This window comes from Patiria miniata, unplaced genomic scaffold (assembly GCF_015706575.1).
Source record: "Patiria miniata isolate m_02_andy unplaced genomic scaffold, ASM1570657v1 HiC_scaffold_8, whole genome shotgun sequence".
NCBI classification, from domain to species: Eukaryota; Metazoa; Echinodermata; class Asteroidea; order Valvatida; family Asterinidae; genus Patiria; species Patiria miniata.
This window is the reverse complement of record NW_024037075.1, coordinates 11,510,520-11,529,870: the sequence shown is the minus strand read 5'-3', so window position 1 is coordinate 11,529,870 and position 19,351 is coordinate 11,510,520. Positions and strand designations below refer to the sequence as shown.

Genomic DNA, 19,351 nt, shown 5'->3' with positions numbered 1-19,351 from the left:
CCTTAAACTTATTGTATAACATATTGAGGTTTCAGTATAAGTAAGACGCATTCCCAGTCACGCTTTTTTCTATTCCAGTTGGCCCGTGGCCCACCACCATCCTTACAAAACCAATTAGATTCAAGTTTTGTAAATCTCATAACTCGACTTCGCTTACGCCGGCGGTTTTATGGCTCAATCGGTCAACTCCACTTGACGTTTTGATGTCACTTTGCAAAGTTAATGACTATCATTAGCTGAAACAATTCTAATAACAACTATGGACGTCTTAATCAATCATGGTACAAATAGTACCTTCAAGTGCTTGTACCAGATGAATAATTTCCGATCGACGGGCTAGATTTTCGGGCCGTGATCTCAAGTTTCTGAGTCATTTTGATGGTGAGAACTCTTAGTTTGGTCAACAAGAACATTGTCTATCTGCATCCACGACACATGAAAGACAATGCTTCCTTGAAGTCCGGGTGAGACGTCGCATATATCATTGGGTTGATGCAGCAGCCAAAGAACGTGATTTTGGCCGCGTATGGCGTCATGCGGATGCTCCAATCAAACCCCAAGGGGATAAGGGCCACAACTGAAGGCGTACGTAGAATGATGTAGGCTAAAACCACGTAGGCCAAGTTCTTGGTAACTGCAACTTTTCTCTGCCAGAGCTGTTTTCGTATACCACTTCCAATACCGTTGACAGTGCCAGATACAGTAGTGACATCACGGCCGACTGTGCGACGTGAAGTCTTGATCACGTAACGGTAAATTGCAGCGTAGCAAAGTGTGATAATGATGAGCTGAATAGGGAAAAAACAGACGCCAAGAATAAGGCCGTAGAGATGCGTGTATGGGTTGTCCCTTACCCACAGGCAGGAGCTGTAGCGGGGTTCGTAACCGAACTCACCAAAGTCAGTAAAAACAGGGACCAAAGCGGAGCACAGCGGGAAAAACCAGGCCACAACGAGCATACAGGCGATGTTACGACGGGTATAGATGCGGCGTGTTGTGGCATGAGTTTTAGTGATACCAATCCACCTGTTAATAGCTATGAGTGCTAGAGTGTTGACGGTACAATTGTTGCCAGTAATCAAGACGAATGCTGTCATAGAGCAAAGCCAATTAGCTTGTTGGAGTGGCCAGCCATCCTCGCTTAACACCGCCACAGCGTCCCAGGGTAGAAAGAGGCAACTGAGCAAGTCACTGACGCTTAGGTTCAGCACAAACACGTTGGTTACCGTGCGAAGTTTCTTGGACAATGGCACGGCTGTGATGACCAGGGTGTTACCAATAATCCCCAGAATGGATATTAAGATGGTCATAGATGCTATAATCTGCCTTTCATAGTAATTCCTGTACGTTTTGAACGGTTCCTCAGAAGTCCAGACAACATTCGTAGTGTTAACCCTCCACGTATCCATACTTCGAGATGGACTAGACATCAACTGACCAAACCCTGGGGATGGAAGACAGAAATCCTAATTATGTCAAGCAATTGAAGAGCCAGATTATAGTATCGCCTCATACAGGCTAACACACCACTGAATTGGCAGACATGTTGCGGCTTCAAAATGAACTAAGACTGCAAACATATTCGCAGCATGTATGCATGTGTGATCTTCGTGCGGTCGAAGCGACTAAAAATGCATGATGCTGCGATACCTGCAGAACTTGGACGTGATATTGCCAAACAGTTCAAGCGCATCATGCATGACTGACTGCAAGCACATTATTCCTGTCAATCATTGATCTTTGTGGCAGTGACAGATCACTTCTTAATGGACAATTTCTGTAAGAACGAAAGTACTTACCTTTTTTGATGGATGTGCAGAAGTCTCCTAGGAACAGCAAACTGTTCCATAAGTGACATCATCTATATCTGACAGTAAACTGTTTTGCCGATGCTTCAATTAAGTTCCCATTTGTCAGATTAAACTTTCTATCGGGCATCTCTGGGTAAATGGGCCAGAATAATACGTCACCATCAAGATATTCCCGGCAGGCCTACAAATTGAGGCCTTAAAGATGCGTACATGCAGCTGGCCTGACACAATTGGAAAATGTGTTCCTTATTGCTGCTGCGTCTGCGACCTTTAAAGTCGGAGACCAAGTTATGAATCCCAAAACACGGAGAAGTAAACTGCAGTTCATGGTGCGCATTTCAGATGCAACAGCTGAACATTTAGTGATTTCAAGGCAGCCATCACATACATATATCGATTATGCGCTTGTCGTACCGTCATACTGTTCATTGGGGAAAATCGAACACTGCCACGCATTAGCGCGGACAAACACAGACCTTCCGAATTGGCTCATATTTAGCGGACATCTATTAGTTTTGACACATGTTTGCAGACTAGACAGGTCGAACACATAATTCCTTTACTCGGCGTTGACAAGCAAAAGCTTCGGTTGCATTGACTCTATGCACATGGTCCACTGAAGACTGTCTTTGAGTAAGCACGGCTAGACTTCGTCAGAATTTATCAGTCTTCAAGAAGAGTTACGTTTACACAAAGTTATGACGACATTTCTACAAACGTGGGCGGGCCGCCCTGGCCTGCGGAGTTGTCTTTATCAAATTAAATTATTCCGTCTTTCAACACATTAAAGATAAATTCGGGAGCAATATTTAAATGAGCAGCACCATAGAAGGAGGCACGACTGTGGAAATGATAGCAAACAAATGCCTACACGTTACGTCCAAGACGTGCCTTTTTCTCATTCAGTACCTCGTAATTTGTTGGCTGATGTCGACTTCCACTCCATTTTCTTGATTGATTCGATTAATTTACGTGAGAAAGAATATTAAGTTTCTTGTCCTTGGTGCGTCGTAACGGTGCAATTTACGTCGAAGGAGTAGTACTTTCGGCTACTTCACAATATGGAATTGCACGAGACATCTTGAATTGAAACACTTCAAGAACGTGTTTCTATTGGTGCTATCTGTTGACAAATAACTGCAAATGCTTCCTTGAAGTCCGGACGAGATGTGACACATCATTGGGTTAATGCAACAGCCAAAGAACATGAATTTGGCCGAGAACTGTCATTCGGGTGCTCCGATCGAAGGGTATTGAGCTACCACTGACGGCGATCGAAAGATTACGTATGCTAGTCAGGTTCTTTGTTACTGTATTTTCTTTTCCACATCAGCTGTTTTCGTTCATCATTTCCCACACCGATAACAGCACCTGATTCAATGGACTTCACGGTTCTCAGGCGATATCCCAATCAGGTTATGTAATGATGTAATTGTTAAATTGTTTCATCATATCGGTATTTTATTATCCTTAGGGCTAACATTTGGCCTAACGTTAACAGCTTGTCTGTGGAATGTATTTGCAGTTGCCACGTATCATGTAGGAGAAATTAAGACTCCTTGAAATCGGCAGTCGGGGTGTGTGGTATACAAGATGGGTTTGATTCTGGTGTTGACGGTTAGTCCATGCAGCGCGCGTAGGGCGCGATTCGATAGATCGAGGCTTAATTGTTCTGGGCCGCTGGCCAGAGCAAATAAAAATGGAAGGAGGCAGAAAACGTGGGCTGAGAGGCAATATGCCTCTTCCAAAGCCTCTTACGCCCAGATGCATCAGCTCCAATCACCACACCGGAGAGAGTTGGAGTGTCATGACGGGCCTTGCGGCGGGACGTCTTGAGAACGTACCGGCAAATCGAGATGTAGCACATCGAGATGATTATCAACTGGACGGAAAAACAGAAGACCACGCCCAAAGTGCTCTGATGTGTGCGCAAGGATTGTCTGTAATTGACCCAGAAGCAAGTGCCGAAGAAAGAATCGTATCCGAATTCGCCGAAGCCAATCGCTGTTGGGAGTATGGTGCATCGGACAGGCAGAATATAAGAGAATACCAGCAGGCAGGCGATTACAGATATAACGCGTTTTCAGCATTTTCCATTAAGTGCACTGACTGGAAACGCCAGGTCGTTAGTTGGGGACTGATATGAACGATATTTGACTGGTCGACACATTGTTGCAGAAGAACGGCACTGGTGGATGCAAGCAGTACTAACGTAATTCTGGGCAGGCGTATGACTGCTTTGATATAAAGAGATACTAGTTCACCTGCTCACAGTCACTTTGTAATAAAAACTATAATCAAAACAGATACTAAGTCTGAATATTGGTAAGATATTAATCGTCACAGTGAAGTGTTGTGGCCTCGTGGTTAGGGGCATAGGATTCGTGGTCTGCGGGTAAAGCTGCAGGATGTGGGTTCGAGTCCAGCCTTGGGTCATGGTGCGTGTGCCCTTGGGCAAGGCCCTTTGTCACTCGATTGCTTCTCTCCACCCAGGAGTAAATGGGTACATGTGAGGGCAGAGATGGTCATTGTGATTGAATTAGCTTCCTTGCACCTAACAGGCTGCATCGAGCTGTATACTTCCCAGGGAGCTGAGACGGTATCTGGAATGTTTCATGGGCCCAATGAGCAGGGGTAATAATGATGTAGCGCCTTGAGCACCAGTCCTGTTTGATACGTGCGCTTTATAAATACCCATTTTTATTACTTAATCTTTGTATTTTTTTACAATATAATATTCTTGAGATCTTTATTTTCTCCGTATTTCTCTGCAGGTCTGATGAATGCTGCGGACTACTATGGCTTGGACGAGCTACGCCGAGCATGCATTGAGTACATGCACAGCTGTCTGGACCTGAGCACCGTGTGCCTGCTGCTTGCCTCCGCTGAGAAATACATCCAGTACAAGGCCACCAAGACACTTGTCCAAAGGGTTAGTATATCAGCCTGATCCTGTACAAGTATTATGTCATGTCAAAAGATGATGCCAGGGTGACATAATTGGTTGCCTCGTAAGATTATTGGGTAAGTCTATGTTCCACCTCTACAGGGAGGCACTCAGAGTCAATACATATAGTATAGCTTTGACCGACACTCCTGATATTCCTGGATGGCGGAAAGGTGTTATCCATAGGCTGACAAGATTAATTGATGGTCAGTAAAACTGAAATACCACAGTAGACAGTTTTGATGTTAAACCAAAGCTTTGGTGTTTGTCTTTTTTTCTGTTTAGGCTTTGGAATTCGTGGATGAACACGGTGAAGATGTCCTTGGTTTCCCAGCCTTCCTGAAACTCCCACAGCACGTGGTCCGTCTCATCCTATCCCGAGACGAGCTACAGGCTGATGAGCTGACGAAATTCCGCGCCGCCCTGGCCTGGAGCACTCTCCACTTCCGCAACACTCCCGGCACCTCCATCAAAGGTGCCATGTCGCCGTTCGTAGACACCATAGCGTTCCATCTCATTCCGGCCTCGGACCTGATGCAGGAGGTGCGGGACTCTGGAGTGGTGCCCGATCACAAGATCATGACTGCCCTGGCCTTCCAGGCCGACCCGGGCAGCGTGGATGCCCGGTCCCTCTCAGCTACCCCGAACCGGGTGCGACTGTCCATGCTGAGTCTCACTCTGGACGACCGGTCATCAATGGCCGGAGACACACAAAGTGCTGCTGAAACAGAACGGACGGACCTATCGGATGACGAAGCTTCCGATTACAATCTCAACAACCGTGGCTCACCGACCAAATCTTCAGAGTTCCGGCGACTCAGCACAGTTGACTCGGACGATGGTCAGGGAGGGAATCGAACCGATCAGATGACAGAGTCGGGGTTTGGGGACGCGGGGACAGTTACCTCCCGTCACTGTGACAATGAACCAAGCGCCATCTTTGAATATGTCCCAGACAATCACAGCTACCACTTGAAGTCACATCTGGAGCGCCCTCGCTCGGCCGATGAACTCTCTACCGCGAATTCGCTCAGCAATTTCGATTCCATGTCTATGTCGACGAGTTCTGACGTCACCGATAGCAGCAGTGCGGGCGGGAGCTTTGGTAGGGCCGACCAGAAGATGTCGGTTCAATCAATAGGAGCCAAATCGCCAATTCCCGGCATACCTTTCTGAGGGCATGGACCGTTCATTATAATATAATTATAGGAAAACTGAGTTACCGAATAAGAACCGACGTGAAGCTTTTTACTGTTGCCGCGTCTCTCTCTGACCAACAAAATGGAGACGTTGATGCACGAAGGAGTCTCCACACTCCTAACTAACTTTTGTTTTGCTCTCGTTTATTATATTGTGTACAGAATTTAATGTGCATCGCATCCTTGCGACAATGTCTTTATTCTGTGTTGATACTACTTATGGTAAGATCAGCGGTAAATTAACTGTGGGATTGGTTAGCACTTGAACTAGCTGTGTCATTTACTGTCCTGTATGCATGAACTGACATTGGGCTACAATATTTTGCAATTTGTGTATCAGTAATTTGACAAACAACTAGCATGGAGGTGTACATACAAACAATGGCCGCATTCATATTAGTTTCAAAATGTACGATGCAGTATAAAGTTTCCTTCAATTATTAGTCGAATCTCTCGACAAAGCACTGCTTGTTTTAGAGGAATATCATGATGATCGTAAGAGCTCTTTGCCGTGTTTAAGGTATCAAAAGCTCTCCGGCTAAAACTGTACATATAACATGTGCACTATACAAAGTTTGTAAGCTTGGCTCACTCAACGAAATGGTTCATATTTTTCATCCAAATGGTGGACATAACAGTTCAGATGTTGTCGGTATGATATTCTCCAGTGTCGAACTATTTTGGTGTCGACTCAGCGTTTGTCTACATGTCACTTTAATAGTTGTGTATACGTGCCACTTTTTTCCTTTCAATCAGGTATGTCTTTAAAGCATGGTTTTGGAATTTATGTCGGCTGCGAACAGTACCCAATCATGACGCATAATTTACTAATGTAATTTGTTAATGTGAAGTATTTTCCGGTAACGTTGTTTGTATTTTATAGAAAGTGGTGTACGCGTTTGCCATTCTGGGGTATATGCCGTCAGGAAGATATTATTATACTTCCAATATCACAAAATTAACGTACATACCAAAAAGCTACTTTCATCTCGGTTCAACTTTTGCTAGCTTACAAAAACTCAGGGCATGTTGACAGTCACTAAATGCATAGCTGATGCTTCGATAATAAACGATATATACAAGTACATCTTGCATCGAGACTACCAAAAAAGAACGACGAAACCACACAGGTCATGACATAAAGTCACGAAAGAAGTTGGTGTCGTCACTGTGAGTAAAAAATGTTTTTTTTTTCACAAAGCTTCGTTTCTGTTGAATTGGATGTTTACATCATGTGCATATTGGTAAGGGCGAAGAATGGATTTCAGTGTCGACTGTGAGTTGCAAAGTGCACAGGCAACGCTTGCAAATAAATGTTTGGAACGGGGATAAAAGCTGTATCAAATATCGCTTGCTGGTTTATCAGGAGACGTTTAAATGTCAACTAATATACATTCATTAAAATATTACATGTAATACTCGTAAACAAGACTACCAAGATAAATAACAACTCTCCCAGTATAACAACAATAATAGTCTACTTATTTTTTGTCTTTGATTGCTCAAGCGGTTGTTGCCTTTTCTTTGGTTCAAATCACAACAGAGTCATTGTTCCTAAACAATAATGGGAGACCTTATGACCATGGTGAGACTTTATAACGGTCATGGCGAAGTAAAATCAAATCTAACTAGCAAACCTTTCGGACAATTGAAGCAAAAATGTTACAGCAATTGTTAATTGTTTGTTTTTGGTGAAAATTTCTTAACTCTTTAAATTTGCAGAAGATATTTAGCTCGCTATTACAAATACGATGGCGGAAATCTGCATGCAAAGCATAGCCTAACGTTTCGTGTGTTGACTATATCTTTCTTATACGATTTAACACTGAGAATAATTTCCCGGACGAAATTTACTGCCTTTGCTATGTTCCTTCGTTGTCCTTTGTTAAATATCATACAACGCTTGAATAAATCCCCGTCATCTGATTGGTTGGTCGAGACACGTGTCCATTAAATTATTCATCTTAACCCACGGCCCGATCGCGATTTTTTTTTCTCCCAAACGACATCCACATATGGGTGTACGCTATGGCGTTTTGGACTTAACTTTTATGAAAACATGAGAAGAACATATAAAAATGAGGAAAAAAAGAATTGGAACGTAATGAAATTCGGACTTTATTTCCCTTTTAAAAAAAATCCTCCAAAGTCTCAGGTTAGAAAAGGGAAAAAATTCGGGTGCCAAACCAAGATGCGAACCCGCAACCTCGCGGTGCAAATCCTATCCTCTATCGACTGAGCTGTCGCACTACACGCCAACATTTGGGGAAACAAATAATAACCTGCGCGCGTATCATAAAAGTATCGTAGAGGGCGCTAAACAACTATGTATGCGGATGTCGTTTAGGAGAAAAAAATTCTCGGCCCGGTCGCACCGCAAAAGGGTCCATTCCAGGGTAACGAACAATTGCAACGCAAGGTCGCACTATATTACTACTAATCACTTTTAGTAATCAGATGACGAGGATTAGGCGTTGTTTTCAAACAAATAATTAATGGTTCACATTCTTGCAATGGAAAGAATCACTTTTATCGGTGACAAATGGAATGTTCCATTCCATCTATGACCTCATGAAAATACCACCGCACTCTTAACTGTTCATAATCGTCACTGCCATACATACTCCGAGGGCAGAACTGACCTCCAGAAGCTGATAAAACTAATGACCCCGAGGTGTTGGATGATTGGGACCATCTCCCGAGGCGAAGTGAAGTCCCAATCATCCAACACCGAGGGGTCATTTGTTTTCACTATTTCCCCGCAAAACATGTTGTATTTGTTTTACTATCCCTCATGTATATTCATCAGGCAGCTGCGGTATTTCATTCGTCCATTCCACCATGTTTTTGAGCGTGCAGTATTTGGATAAAGTGAAACACTATTTTAATTTAAGGAGACAGACAGAATAGAAAGTTAATTTTGTGTCATTTAATAACTTTAACATTCACGCAAAACACTGCATTTATTTTTATTTTGTAAAATTTCACCCACTTCCTCCTCGGTTAAAATCGCCAAGAGGGCGCGCTACACAAACACTGCTCACCGCGCTCCGACGTCTGGCCATTCGAGATGTAAACACAGTTATTGAAAATTGATAGTAACCGCCAAAGAATGAATGTAATATATTGAAGGAAATTGACGTGTAGGGGTGCACACCTGTGAATAGGCCTAAGCCCATCCGCCGAGCTCATGAATAAAAGTCGTACCCTCAAAATATTCTATATTAGAGAGTTCTGAGAGCCACAAAATTGGGGAATTGAAAAAAAATATGGCAATGAACCTCTGGCCCAGACTTGGGAATTCCAATTTTGAGCATTTTTGATGCGATTGAGCTCGAAAGTGGCGCTATTTTTTCATGTTGTGGAGGGATCATTTTTCAAGCTGGCTACTTTTCCGCTTTGGGAAAAATAGGGGTCGTCTTTTTTGGTCAATGGTCAACCCACCAACAATTGAAAAAAATAAATAAAAGATGACATATTGATCGCCATTTCTCTGCGCAGCTTAAAAACATGTGAGAGTTCCGAGTACAGAAGTATGGGTATTTAGCACTAGTGTCTATGGGAATTTTAATACACTGTAAGGGACTCTCCGTATTTTCTCGTCATGGAACATTTTTTTTTCAAAAAGCGGGCGCGCTACACAAACACTGCTCACCACGCTCCGACGTCTGGTCGTTCGAGATGTAAACACAGTTATTGTGAAAACGGGAACTCAAGATAAAAACACATTGTATTGCAATGACATTTCATGTAATTTTTGCCATGGTATTTGACACGAAACTCTAGAAAATTGACAGGAACCGCTGAAGAATGAATATGTAATAATAATTTAAGGCAATTGCAGTATGAAGGACACATGTTGCCACTTTCAGAAAAGTTTTTTGTCATCTTTGACCCTGAAAACATGGCTTTAGATACCTTATTCGTTCAGTTATCTGCAATATTGGCTGAGATATAGCAAACAATAGATTTTTCAGTAATGGCGGCACTAATTTGCAGAAAACAATACGTGGGACATTTTTTTTTGAATTTTTTTAACATAGCAAATCGTTTTCTACGCAGTTAACTTTGTCTGACCTAAAGCCGTCAATTAGAAATTGATTTCCGAGGGTGCTCGATTACCCCTTCTTCCCACTGGACTAATTAGGTTGGCTGTGAACCAGGACTGACAAGGCGACACGAACAAAGAAATTTATTGTTTTGTTTACGCAGCCATATGGTTGCGAAGGGCGATTTCTAAAGGTTACGTAACACTTTATTTTGAATGAAATTACATGTACATAGGCATGGTCACGTTGGCGGGTGAAATCTTTGAAAATTAATTGCTCCAGGTTGGAAGACCGTATCTTCATGCAACTTGCAGGATTTATATTTCCCCTATAATGATCCAAGTATGTGCTAAAAGTCGTTGTGATATGTTCATTACTTTTCGTTGAAATCGGAAAAATAGGCCTCGCTACGTGCAATTTTGAAAATTGTAACACTGGCGTGCGCAATATCTATCAATCTTTTGAAGCCTCACGAATATTAATGAGGTTCCTATCCATTACGATGTGCAGTAAACAATGGGATAAAAGCCTCCTTCACGAGTTGTTAATTAACAAATATTACCCTTTTTGCCGTCTTCCATTGGTCGATACTGAGACCCACGCCATGTCACGCAGATTTTTTTCACTGACATGAAGTTTAGAATTTCTTTTTCAGTTAGAATGCAACATTTCAATCACACCAAGCATATTTTCTGAGAAACACAACGTTAACTAGAGCTAGTGTGCTTCCCGAAGCACGGATATCAGCCTAAATTGCCATTTCAACGGTTTGTCTGAATACTGACTCGCACCGACCACAAGGTGACCATTGCTAAATGTGGCTGAGATCGGCAAAGGCATGTAAGAGAACTACTATGAACATAAAAAAATACAACAGGACGGCAAAGATTTAAAATGTAAAACAGCTTTTTGATTTTTTTCATAAAATGACCCCTAATGACCAGTAAGTGACCACTGGCCAAATTCTGTGAACAATTTTTGTGAGGCTTGGTCCAATGATACAACTGAGCAAGTTTTACATTAATTGGGTCAAGACTGTGGGAGAAGAAGCATTTTGTAAATATTATTTAAATGACCACTACTGACCATTGGATGACCATTGGCCGGATTTTACGAACATGGCTAGTTAGGGCATGTGTCAAGGTTTAATTTGACCAAGTTTGTTTGAAATCGGCTGAATATTTGAGGAGTTATGGCCATTTTTTCATTGGTCACGTGACCGTTTGCCCGAAGAAAGAAAGAAAGAGAGAAAGAAAGAAAGAAAGAAAGAAAGAAAGAAAGAAAGAAAGAAAGAAAGAAAGAAAGAAAGAAAGAAAGAAAGAAAGAAAGAAAGAAAGAAAGAAATCGGACGATCACAGTATACCAGCGTGCTTCGCACGGCTGATATAATAAAAATGCCATGTTTTTGGGGTGCATAATACCATATGGCTGAACGGGTCAATGCCTCGTCTTTAGGGCACGTATACCGTACCGTCAGGCGCATCAAACCGGCGACATTGTAAGATTTCCGTTAGCAGAGGGTCCATTCCACAACCAGAGAAGGCCTCAGCATGATCAACGGCTCGGATAAGAGCCGCCAAAATTCCTGGCGTTGGATGATATTATTCTCTCGCTTTTTGTGGTCGTTTATCGCCCTCGGTAAATTTAAAGCCATGGGAGTTTTGCTTCCCCACATCGTGGTCAGCTTTTCCACCAGCACAGCCGTCGCAGGGTTCGTGACAAGCGCTAGTGTAGGCATTGGGACTACAGTGTGCGGTGAGTTATTCTACCATATCACTGTCATGCATGGGCACCCAATCAAAATCAAAGTCACTCGTAACTGAACGATTGATGTTTTTCAAAGTGGAAAAGCACCGTAGCTATCTTGAAAAAGGATCCCTCCACAGCATGGCTAGCGCCATTTTCGGGCCCGATTGCATCCAAAATGCTCTGAATTGGAAGCCCCAAGTCCAGGCCAGAGGCATTGCCATATCTCTTCAATTCCCCAATTCCATGGCTCTAAGAACTCTGAATTTGAGTGTGTAACTTTTATTCATGAGCTCTGCGGACGAATTTTTGGCCTTGATACTTTTCATTAGGCCATTTTCGTTACACGTATGGAGTGCTATTAGCATTGTTGGCCTAATGACTAGCCGTACGGTGTATAAGCTATCACCATGATCTCGGTCAAACTCGGTCACAAGTGCTGTGTTATAGCTCCATGGTGAGAGACAGTAGCAAATCCTGGTTTAGAGTGCGGGCCGGGCGGGGAAAAATTGGTATATTTTTCTTCTGAGAAAGTGGCTCCAATGTTCCACAGAATAAATAAGAGCGCGGGGATTATATACAACCTGAACTGTTGAAAGCTTTCATGTCATTTTAAACAAATAATAATATGTCGCCGGGGGGGGGGGGGGGGGGAGGGGGGCCTTCCTCCGCCTTTCGCTGTAGACGGCAACGGTGAGGCTTGCTGAGACCAAAGGGCGAGTATAGCCCAAGCAGGAACGGTCCATAGTTGTAAATTACACGTCCTTATTCCTGTTTCTTGTGATTCCAATGCTTCTCATAGGTCCCTTAGCTGGTGCTGCGCTGAAGGTTTGGTCCCCACGGACAATAACAATGGTGGGAGGAGCAGTGGTTGGAACCGCCACCATAGCAGGGTCACTTGCAACATCTACTGTACAACTCGGAGTGCTCTTCTCAGTCTCAAGTAAGTTTTAACATGTAGTCAGTTTCATGTGAAATAATAACCACGTCTGTTGATTGCATAACACATTAGAAAACAATTCAAAGAATTTGACCAACTGAAGTTACACTTCGGACAAGACCGAATCCACTTGCGAGGAGCTACTTCACTTAAACTGGAGTAAGCTCCTCTCGCTGCGTTGAACATCGCTATAATGTCATCTGTGCAAAGTTATCTAGATTCTACCTCACCATTACCTCCATTCCGACTCACGTGAGATTGTATTGTTTAGTAGCTAAAGGTATGCCACAATTGAAAGAAAAGAATGCAATTCCTGCCTGCGTGCCCCTATAAAAGGCCCAACCACAGGCATGCTCACCAGTGTATTTTTAGTGGCTATCGCGTGTACATCGGTGCGTTTTCACGCAGCGCTCTAGCCAGTCACATTGAAAGTTGGACCACGAGCGTGGCCAGTAGTGTAGCAATGGCAGATGAAGCCATATTGCATATTAACCCCTCGGAAGACGAGGGCCTCATGGGTCAACTGGAAGACGAGTTGTCATTTCTCACGCAGCTACCAATAGCGGAGACTGCATGCTCATCTTTAAGCAAACCAACGCCACCGGCGCCAGCAGCTAAAGCCAAGAAGCGAACTGCTAAGCGTAAGAATATAGATCAAGCAAATTCATGTACGCTGAACGAGCCGCCTAGTGCCGCGAAGAAAACTAGCAGCGACGATTCGGACTTGCACAAAGCAGTTTCTAGCTTGCAGCAAACAGTTGCTACTTTGACAAATGCGTTTTTGCACCGCAGCGATTCCGGTTCTAGCCATTACGCTAACCGCTTTCCAACTGAGGAAATATTAAGCGAGGGTGAAATTCCTGATGATAATTTGGTGGCATTAAACCTTGCACCGGAAACGGGCAATGACAACGCAATTGTTGGGCAATAGTTATGTACATGTACCTGAAAAGGGCATAGACACTTTCACTGAAGGTGATTTAGATAACCTGTTGTGCGATACTGGCAACCAGGATGACTTGCTGACCGAAATGGCGGCCTTAATTGAGGGTGACGAAAAAGAAAGTTCAGCCCTAAATGACCAATTGGCTAAAACAGTAAATGCACTTGCTCAAGGCAAGATAAAGCCAGAAAAACTAGAAGAAAAATTGGGCAAATACAACAAACCAAGCAACTGCGGTAATCTTTGCCTAACTAGAGTGAACCCTGAGATATGGTCAATCCTAAAACCCACAACACGTGCAAGGGATGTTAAATTCCAAAAGGTGCAAAGCTCTTTTGTACGGGCATCAATAGCCATCGCAATGGCCACTGATCAAATGCTAAAAGCCAGAAATAACAATGAGACTATTGATACAGCTCAGCTTATTAGAATGCTGGTTGACGCAATTGCTATACTTGGCTCGGGCAACGCCCAACTCAACTTGCGCAGAAGAGACAGTATCCGACCTGATCTCAACCAAAAATATGCGGCCTTGTGCTCATCGCAAGTCCCGTGCACTAGTCTCCTTTTCGGGGATGACTTAGTTCAGTCATGCAAAACTATAGTGGAGACAAACAAAATAAGTTCACAGATGTTTGTAAATGACCCCAAACGTCGTAATACTAGACAGTTTTCAGGCCGTGGATCATCCCACCGTGCGGGGGACTTTCGCTCACGGGGTTTCCCGAAACAGCATTACGGCAGCCACCAGAGGGCACCTTATTACCCGAGAGGCCGAGGCTACTATCGTCGAGCACAGAGTCAGGGCCAGGGTTATTACCGTTCCGGCGGCAGCAGCGGTCATGGCAGTGGCAATTACCACCAAACCCCAAGCCAATCCACCAGCACCGGGGCCTCGACAGCCAAGAAAACGGTGACCTAGCGGCACCATTACAGTTGGTAAGTGAGTATACATCACCTATTGCTGGAAGATTGCAACAGTTTATCCCTGCTTGGGAAAACATAACCTCTGATGAATGGGTGCTAGATACAGTTGCACATTGCCATATCGAATTTAATCGCACTCCGGTCCAGGCACATGAACCTAAGCTTATTCAATACTCTGACCCGGAGGCGCAACTGATTGACGAAGAAATTCAAAAATTACAAGAAAAAGGAGCGATTATCAGGGTCAACCCCTGTCACGGACAATTTTTGTCCAACATTTTTCTTCGACCAAAGAAAGACGGCTCAATGAGACTCATTATCAATCTAAAAGCTCTAAACAAATTTGTCAAATATCACCATTTTAAAATGGAGACCTTTGAATTTGCACTGACATTGATTCGGACAAATTGCTATTTAGCATCAATAGATTTGAAGGATGCATATTTTACGATACCCATGGCCCAGGAACATCAGAAGTTCTTACGGTTTCAATGGCGAGATAAACTGTGGCAATTTAAATGCTTATGCTTTGGGCTTGCTAGTGCACCTCGTATCTTTACAAAGGTCATGAAACCACTCACATCAACATTACGTAATGCTGGCCAAATTTCGGCAAATTATATTGATGATTCATTACTTATTGGTGACACATTACAGGAATGCACCAGTAACATTGCAGCTCGTTGTGCACTGACAAATGAACTTGGGTTTGTGATTAATCAATCAAAGTCACACTTTACCCCAGTCCAAGAATTGGAGTTTTTGGGATTCACCATTAATTCAGTAGAAATGACAGTGCGTTTACCGCCTCGCAAATTATCAACCGCGGTTGAGGCATGCCATGAACTCATAGGACAGTCGAACCCGACGATTCATCGGGTGTCACAGGTCATAGGAAAACTTGTGTCATGTTTTCCAGCGGTCCCACTTGGGCCTTTATATTACCGAAGTTTGGAAGTGAGCAAAAACATCGCTCTGAAAAAATGTCATGGAAGTGAGCAAAAACATCGCTCTGAAAAAATGTCATGGAAATTACAAGGCCAAAATGCCTCTCACTGCAAGCAGTAAGTCCGATTTGCAATGGTGGATACAAAATTTACCATATAATTTTCGACCAATATTACCCCGTGTAACAGACATCGAAGTGTTTACTGATGCTTCCCTCATGGGTTGGGGAGCCTCTTGTCCAAAGGCTAACATTCAAACTAATGGCCGTTGGAATTTGCATGAAGTAAGGTTTCATATTAACTATCTAGAACTCCTTGCGGTTTTTTATGCTCTAAAGTCATTTCAAACTGACATTCAGAACAGAACTGTGTCCATTGCAATGGACAATGTCACAGGAGTTTCATATATAAACCACATGGGAGGTTGTCATTCAGCTGAACTGAATGACTTGGCCAGACAAATTTGGTTTTGGTGCATCCAACATGACATTTGGTTGATTGCACGCCATATACCTGGTGTACAAAACACTTGTGCAGACACCTTGTCACGATCCTTTAAGGATAATCTGGAATGGAAACTAGATGCCAATATTTTTAACAAAATCATATCAACATTGGGTGTCACACCAAGTATTGATTTATTTGCGTCCAAAGCCAATTATCAATTTAAGCCATTTGTGTCATGGCTGCCTGACCCAGAGGCAGTTGCATGTGATGCGTTTACAATGTCTTGGGCGAACGAAATATTTTACGCATTTCCTCCTTTTGCTGTCATTGACAGGGTATTGCAGAAAATCGAGGTAGACGGAGCCATGGGAATACTTATATTCCCATTATGGCAAACCCAACATTGGTTTCCCAGAATGCTGCGCCTGTTGATAGCTACGCCAGTAACACTACCAAAGACATACGGGTTGTTGAGACTACCACACGATCCACACAGTCGCCATCCACTAGAGGGCCGAATGACAATGTGTGCTTCACTCTTATCCAGCAGTCGCTCCGATCAAGAGGATTTTCGAAGGAAACTATTGACATTATCCTCCAATCATGGAGACCGAGTACCAAGAAGCAATATGCATCATCCATCGAAAAATGGCTACGTTTCTGCACTAAACGGGCTGTCGATCCAGTTCATGCGACTGTAACCGTGGCAATGGAGTTTCTCACCAAGTTAGTTCACTCTGGGGCAAAATACAGCACTGTTAATACAGCACGGTGTGCATTGTCGTCACTGCTTTGGTCAACGTCTGACAATAAAACACAGTTTGGTAGCCATCCTTTGGTTATTCGTTTTATGCGAGGACTATTTAATTTAAAACCTCAGTACCCTCGTTATTCACATACATGGGATGTTGGTATTTTACTTCGATATGTTAGTAAGATGGAACCATTACAGTCTATTGCATTGAAACAATTGACTTACAAACTGATTTGCTTATGTGCACTTACCACTGCACAGCGGGCTCAGACATTGAGCCTATTCGACATATCTAACATGAAGGTTAGAAACAAACAAGTTTGTATTAAAATAACTGATTTGATTAAAACATTTAAACCGGGCAAACCTCAACCACAAGTTATATTGTCAGCATACCCGCATGATAAAAGTGTATGTGTTATGCGAACCCTCTTAGAGTATCTGAAAAGGACAAGAAGTTTTAGGGGCTCCAAGTCAAAATTATTTTTAAGTTATACAGTGCCGCATAAGGAGATAGGCACTGCCACTGTTTCCCGTTGGTTAAAACAGTCATTAACTGAGGCGGGCGTAGATGTGTCCGAGTTCAAAGCACATAGTTTTAGAACTGCCTCAACCTCGGCAGCCGCCAATAAAGGTGTACCAATTAACTTAATTTTGCAGACGGCAGGTTGGGCAAGTTCAACAACCTTCGCCAAGTTTTATAACAGAAGTGACAGTATTTTATGCTCAGAAGGAGCACAAAGTCAGTTTTCTCAGGCAATCTTAAGTCAAAAATGATTAGCCGAGCATATGTTGTGTAATAAAAATGAAATGGGTCAAGGAAAGTTTTATTCCATTAAATAGCACGGTAAAGTGCTGATTCGACTCATGAAACAAGTGCCAGTTTAAATATGGATTTATACTGAACATCGTCAAGAGACAAAGATAGTCTTGATTTGTTTATAATGAAGTGAATACTACTTTAGTCAAAAGACAAATTAGTCTTGATTTTGTTTAAAATGAGAATTATACTGTGTTCGGTTGTCAGAGGACAAACTAGAATTTAACTTTGTTTATTATACCGTGTATTGCCAAGAGACAATTTAGTCTTGGCGTAAAAGTGTGTATAATGAGATTTATACTGTATGCAAAGTCATGTACTTTTGTCAAGAGACAAATTGTTTCGAAGTTATTAATAATGATGAGCTAGAATAAGCTCTAGAAGTAGAATGCAAAAATAAAATCTAATATATCCGATAAGGAGTACTGCAAAATTTCTCTGTGCAGTTTCTTGTTTTAAGGGACTTGATTAACATTACACTGTCCCGCTTTAAAGTCTCACGTGAGTCGGAATGGAGGTAATGGTGAGGTAGAATCTCCCAATTAAACGAGTAAAGTGATGTTTAATTAGGATTCTACCGATACATTACCGTAATGAGGAGTCACGTGACTCCCACCCAATGTGCCCAAGCACAAGTTTTGACTCCGTCTCTTTGCTCAACCCGCCCTAGTATACGGGACCAGTGTAATTTGTTATAATTACTTTAAATCACTGGTGAGCATGCCTGTGGTTGGGCCTTTTATAGGGGCACGCAGGCAGGAATTGCATTCTTTTCTTTCAATTGTGGCATACCTTTAGCTACTAAACAATACAATCTCACGTGACTCCTCATTACGGTAATGTATCGGTAGAATCCTAATTAAACATCACTTTACTCGTTTAATTGGGAGATTTTGGGGCCAGTATTACCGGTACCATTAACGAGTTGAGCGTCGTTATATAGGTTTATTAAACTTTCTCAGCAATGCTTATAAAGACGGGTAAGAAAAATTCAATCGATGAGTTGTGTTAGGGATTCTTCTCTCTCTCTCTCTCTCTCTTGATACGAGTACATAAAAAGTGATTCATTACGACTTCTTTATTACTGATGACTTTTTGTTCTCTTTTGTTTTGGTGGTATCTGCAGGTATTGGCCTGGCCTTTATACAAGTAGCCATGACACAAACTATCATGGACTACTTTCCAGACGACTTTGCATTTGCTAACGGTGTCACCCTCGCAGGAGGCACGATCGGCATGATGGTCCTTCCCCCGCTTGTGGATTACCTGGTGTTCCTGTACGGTTGGCGAAATGCTCTGGTACTGACGGGAGCTCTCTGTTTCAATTACGTCGCGTGTGGAGCACTACTCAGACCACTCGGCATGCGATACAGTCTGGTGCCCAGTCACGCCGATGAGGAAACTGAACTCCCAATGCCTGGTAACCCCATTAATAACGGCTCCTCTGATTCGAAGGCGGATCCTGGAGGAATGACGTCCGTTCTGAGGAGAGTATCTGAGACTCTACGCGAGCGTCTTGATATCCAGGCACTGACCCAGCCGACTTTCGTTATGTTCCAAGTGGCAACTTTGTTAGAGGGGATGATTTTCAGTATGTGGCATTTATTTCTCATTCCACAAGGTATTGAGCTTGGTTTCGGGGACTCCCCTTCTGCCTTCCTTGCAACCTACGCTGGAATAGGATCCCTGATCGGACGCCTGAGCCACGGACTCTTGGTTGATCTCGGTCTCATCAAAGCCTCAACACTCTTTATCCTGGCTGGCCTAGTCTTTGCCGTACCCAATCTTCTAGATCCTCTGGCAGTTTCCTCGTACACGGCT

The 19,351-nt window shown here is 43.0% G+C and overlaps 4 protein-coding genes across 7 annotated transcripts in view; 3 read left to right on the top strand and 1 right to left on the bottom strand.

Annotated features, from left to right (window-relative positions):
• The window catches only part of LOC119719319 (serine-enriched protein-like), a 48,576-nt gene extending 41,352 nt beyond the window's left edge, over positions 1-7,224 (top strand). For all 3 annotated transcript variants that reach the window (XM_038188733.1, XM_038188731.1, XM_038188732.1), the window contains exons 4-5: positions 4,586-4,743; positions 5,044-7,224. In XM_038188733.1, the coding sequence (XP_038044661.1) occupies positions 4,586-4,743; positions 5,044-5,934 (1,049 nt within the window). In that variant the 3' untranslated portion in view covers positions 5,935-7,224. The remainder of the gene's footprint in view (positions 1-4,585; positions 4,744-5,043) is intronic.
• On the bottom strand, positions 265-1,440 carry LOC119719323 (melanopsin-like). Its single transcript, XM_038188738.1, has one exon. The coding sequence runs from the start codon at positions 1,428-1,430 to the stop codon at positions 417-419; it is 1,014 nt and encodes a 337-aa protein (XP_038044666.1). The 5' UTR covers positions 1,431-1,440; the 3' UTR covers positions 265-416.
• Positions 7,225-11,311: 4,087 nt separating the features above from the next.
• LOC119719730 (monocarboxylate transporter 13-like) lies at positions 11,312-19,351 on the top strand (the record flags this gene model as incomplete). Its single annotated transcript, XM_038189228.1, has 3 exons — positions 11,312-11,761; positions 12,555-12,695; positions 18,657-19,351. Coding segments are annotated over exons 1-3 (1,041 nt in total), but the record flags the coding sequence as incomplete, so codon positions are not given.
• On the top strand, positions 14,093-17,963 carry LOC119719320. Of its 2 annotated transcripts, none has more exons than XM_038188734.1 (2): positions 14,093-14,574; positions 16,291-17,963. In XM_038188734.1, the coding sequence occupies exon 2, from the start codon at positions 16,345-16,347 to the stop codon at positions 17,485-17,487; it is 1,143 nt and encodes a 380-aa protein (XP_038044662.1). In that variant the 5' UTR covers positions 14,093-14,574; positions 16,291-16,344; the 3' UTR covers positions 17,488-17,963. The 2 variants fall into 2 exon arrangements, with proteins under 2 accessions (XP_038044662.1, XP_038044663.1); XM_038188735.1 differs by having other exon boundaries at positions 14,093-14,578.

What these genes read in the sequence shown, in the direction of transcription:
- LOC119719320 (XM_038188734.1), top strand. Translation starts at nt 16,345, where the DNA reads ATGGCAAACCCAACATTGGTTTCCCAGAATGCTGCGCCTGTTGATAGC.
- LOC119719323 (XM_038188738.1), bottom strand. Translation starts at nt 1,430, where the DNA reads ATGTCTAGTCCATCTCGAAGTATGGATACGTGGAGGGTTAACACTACG.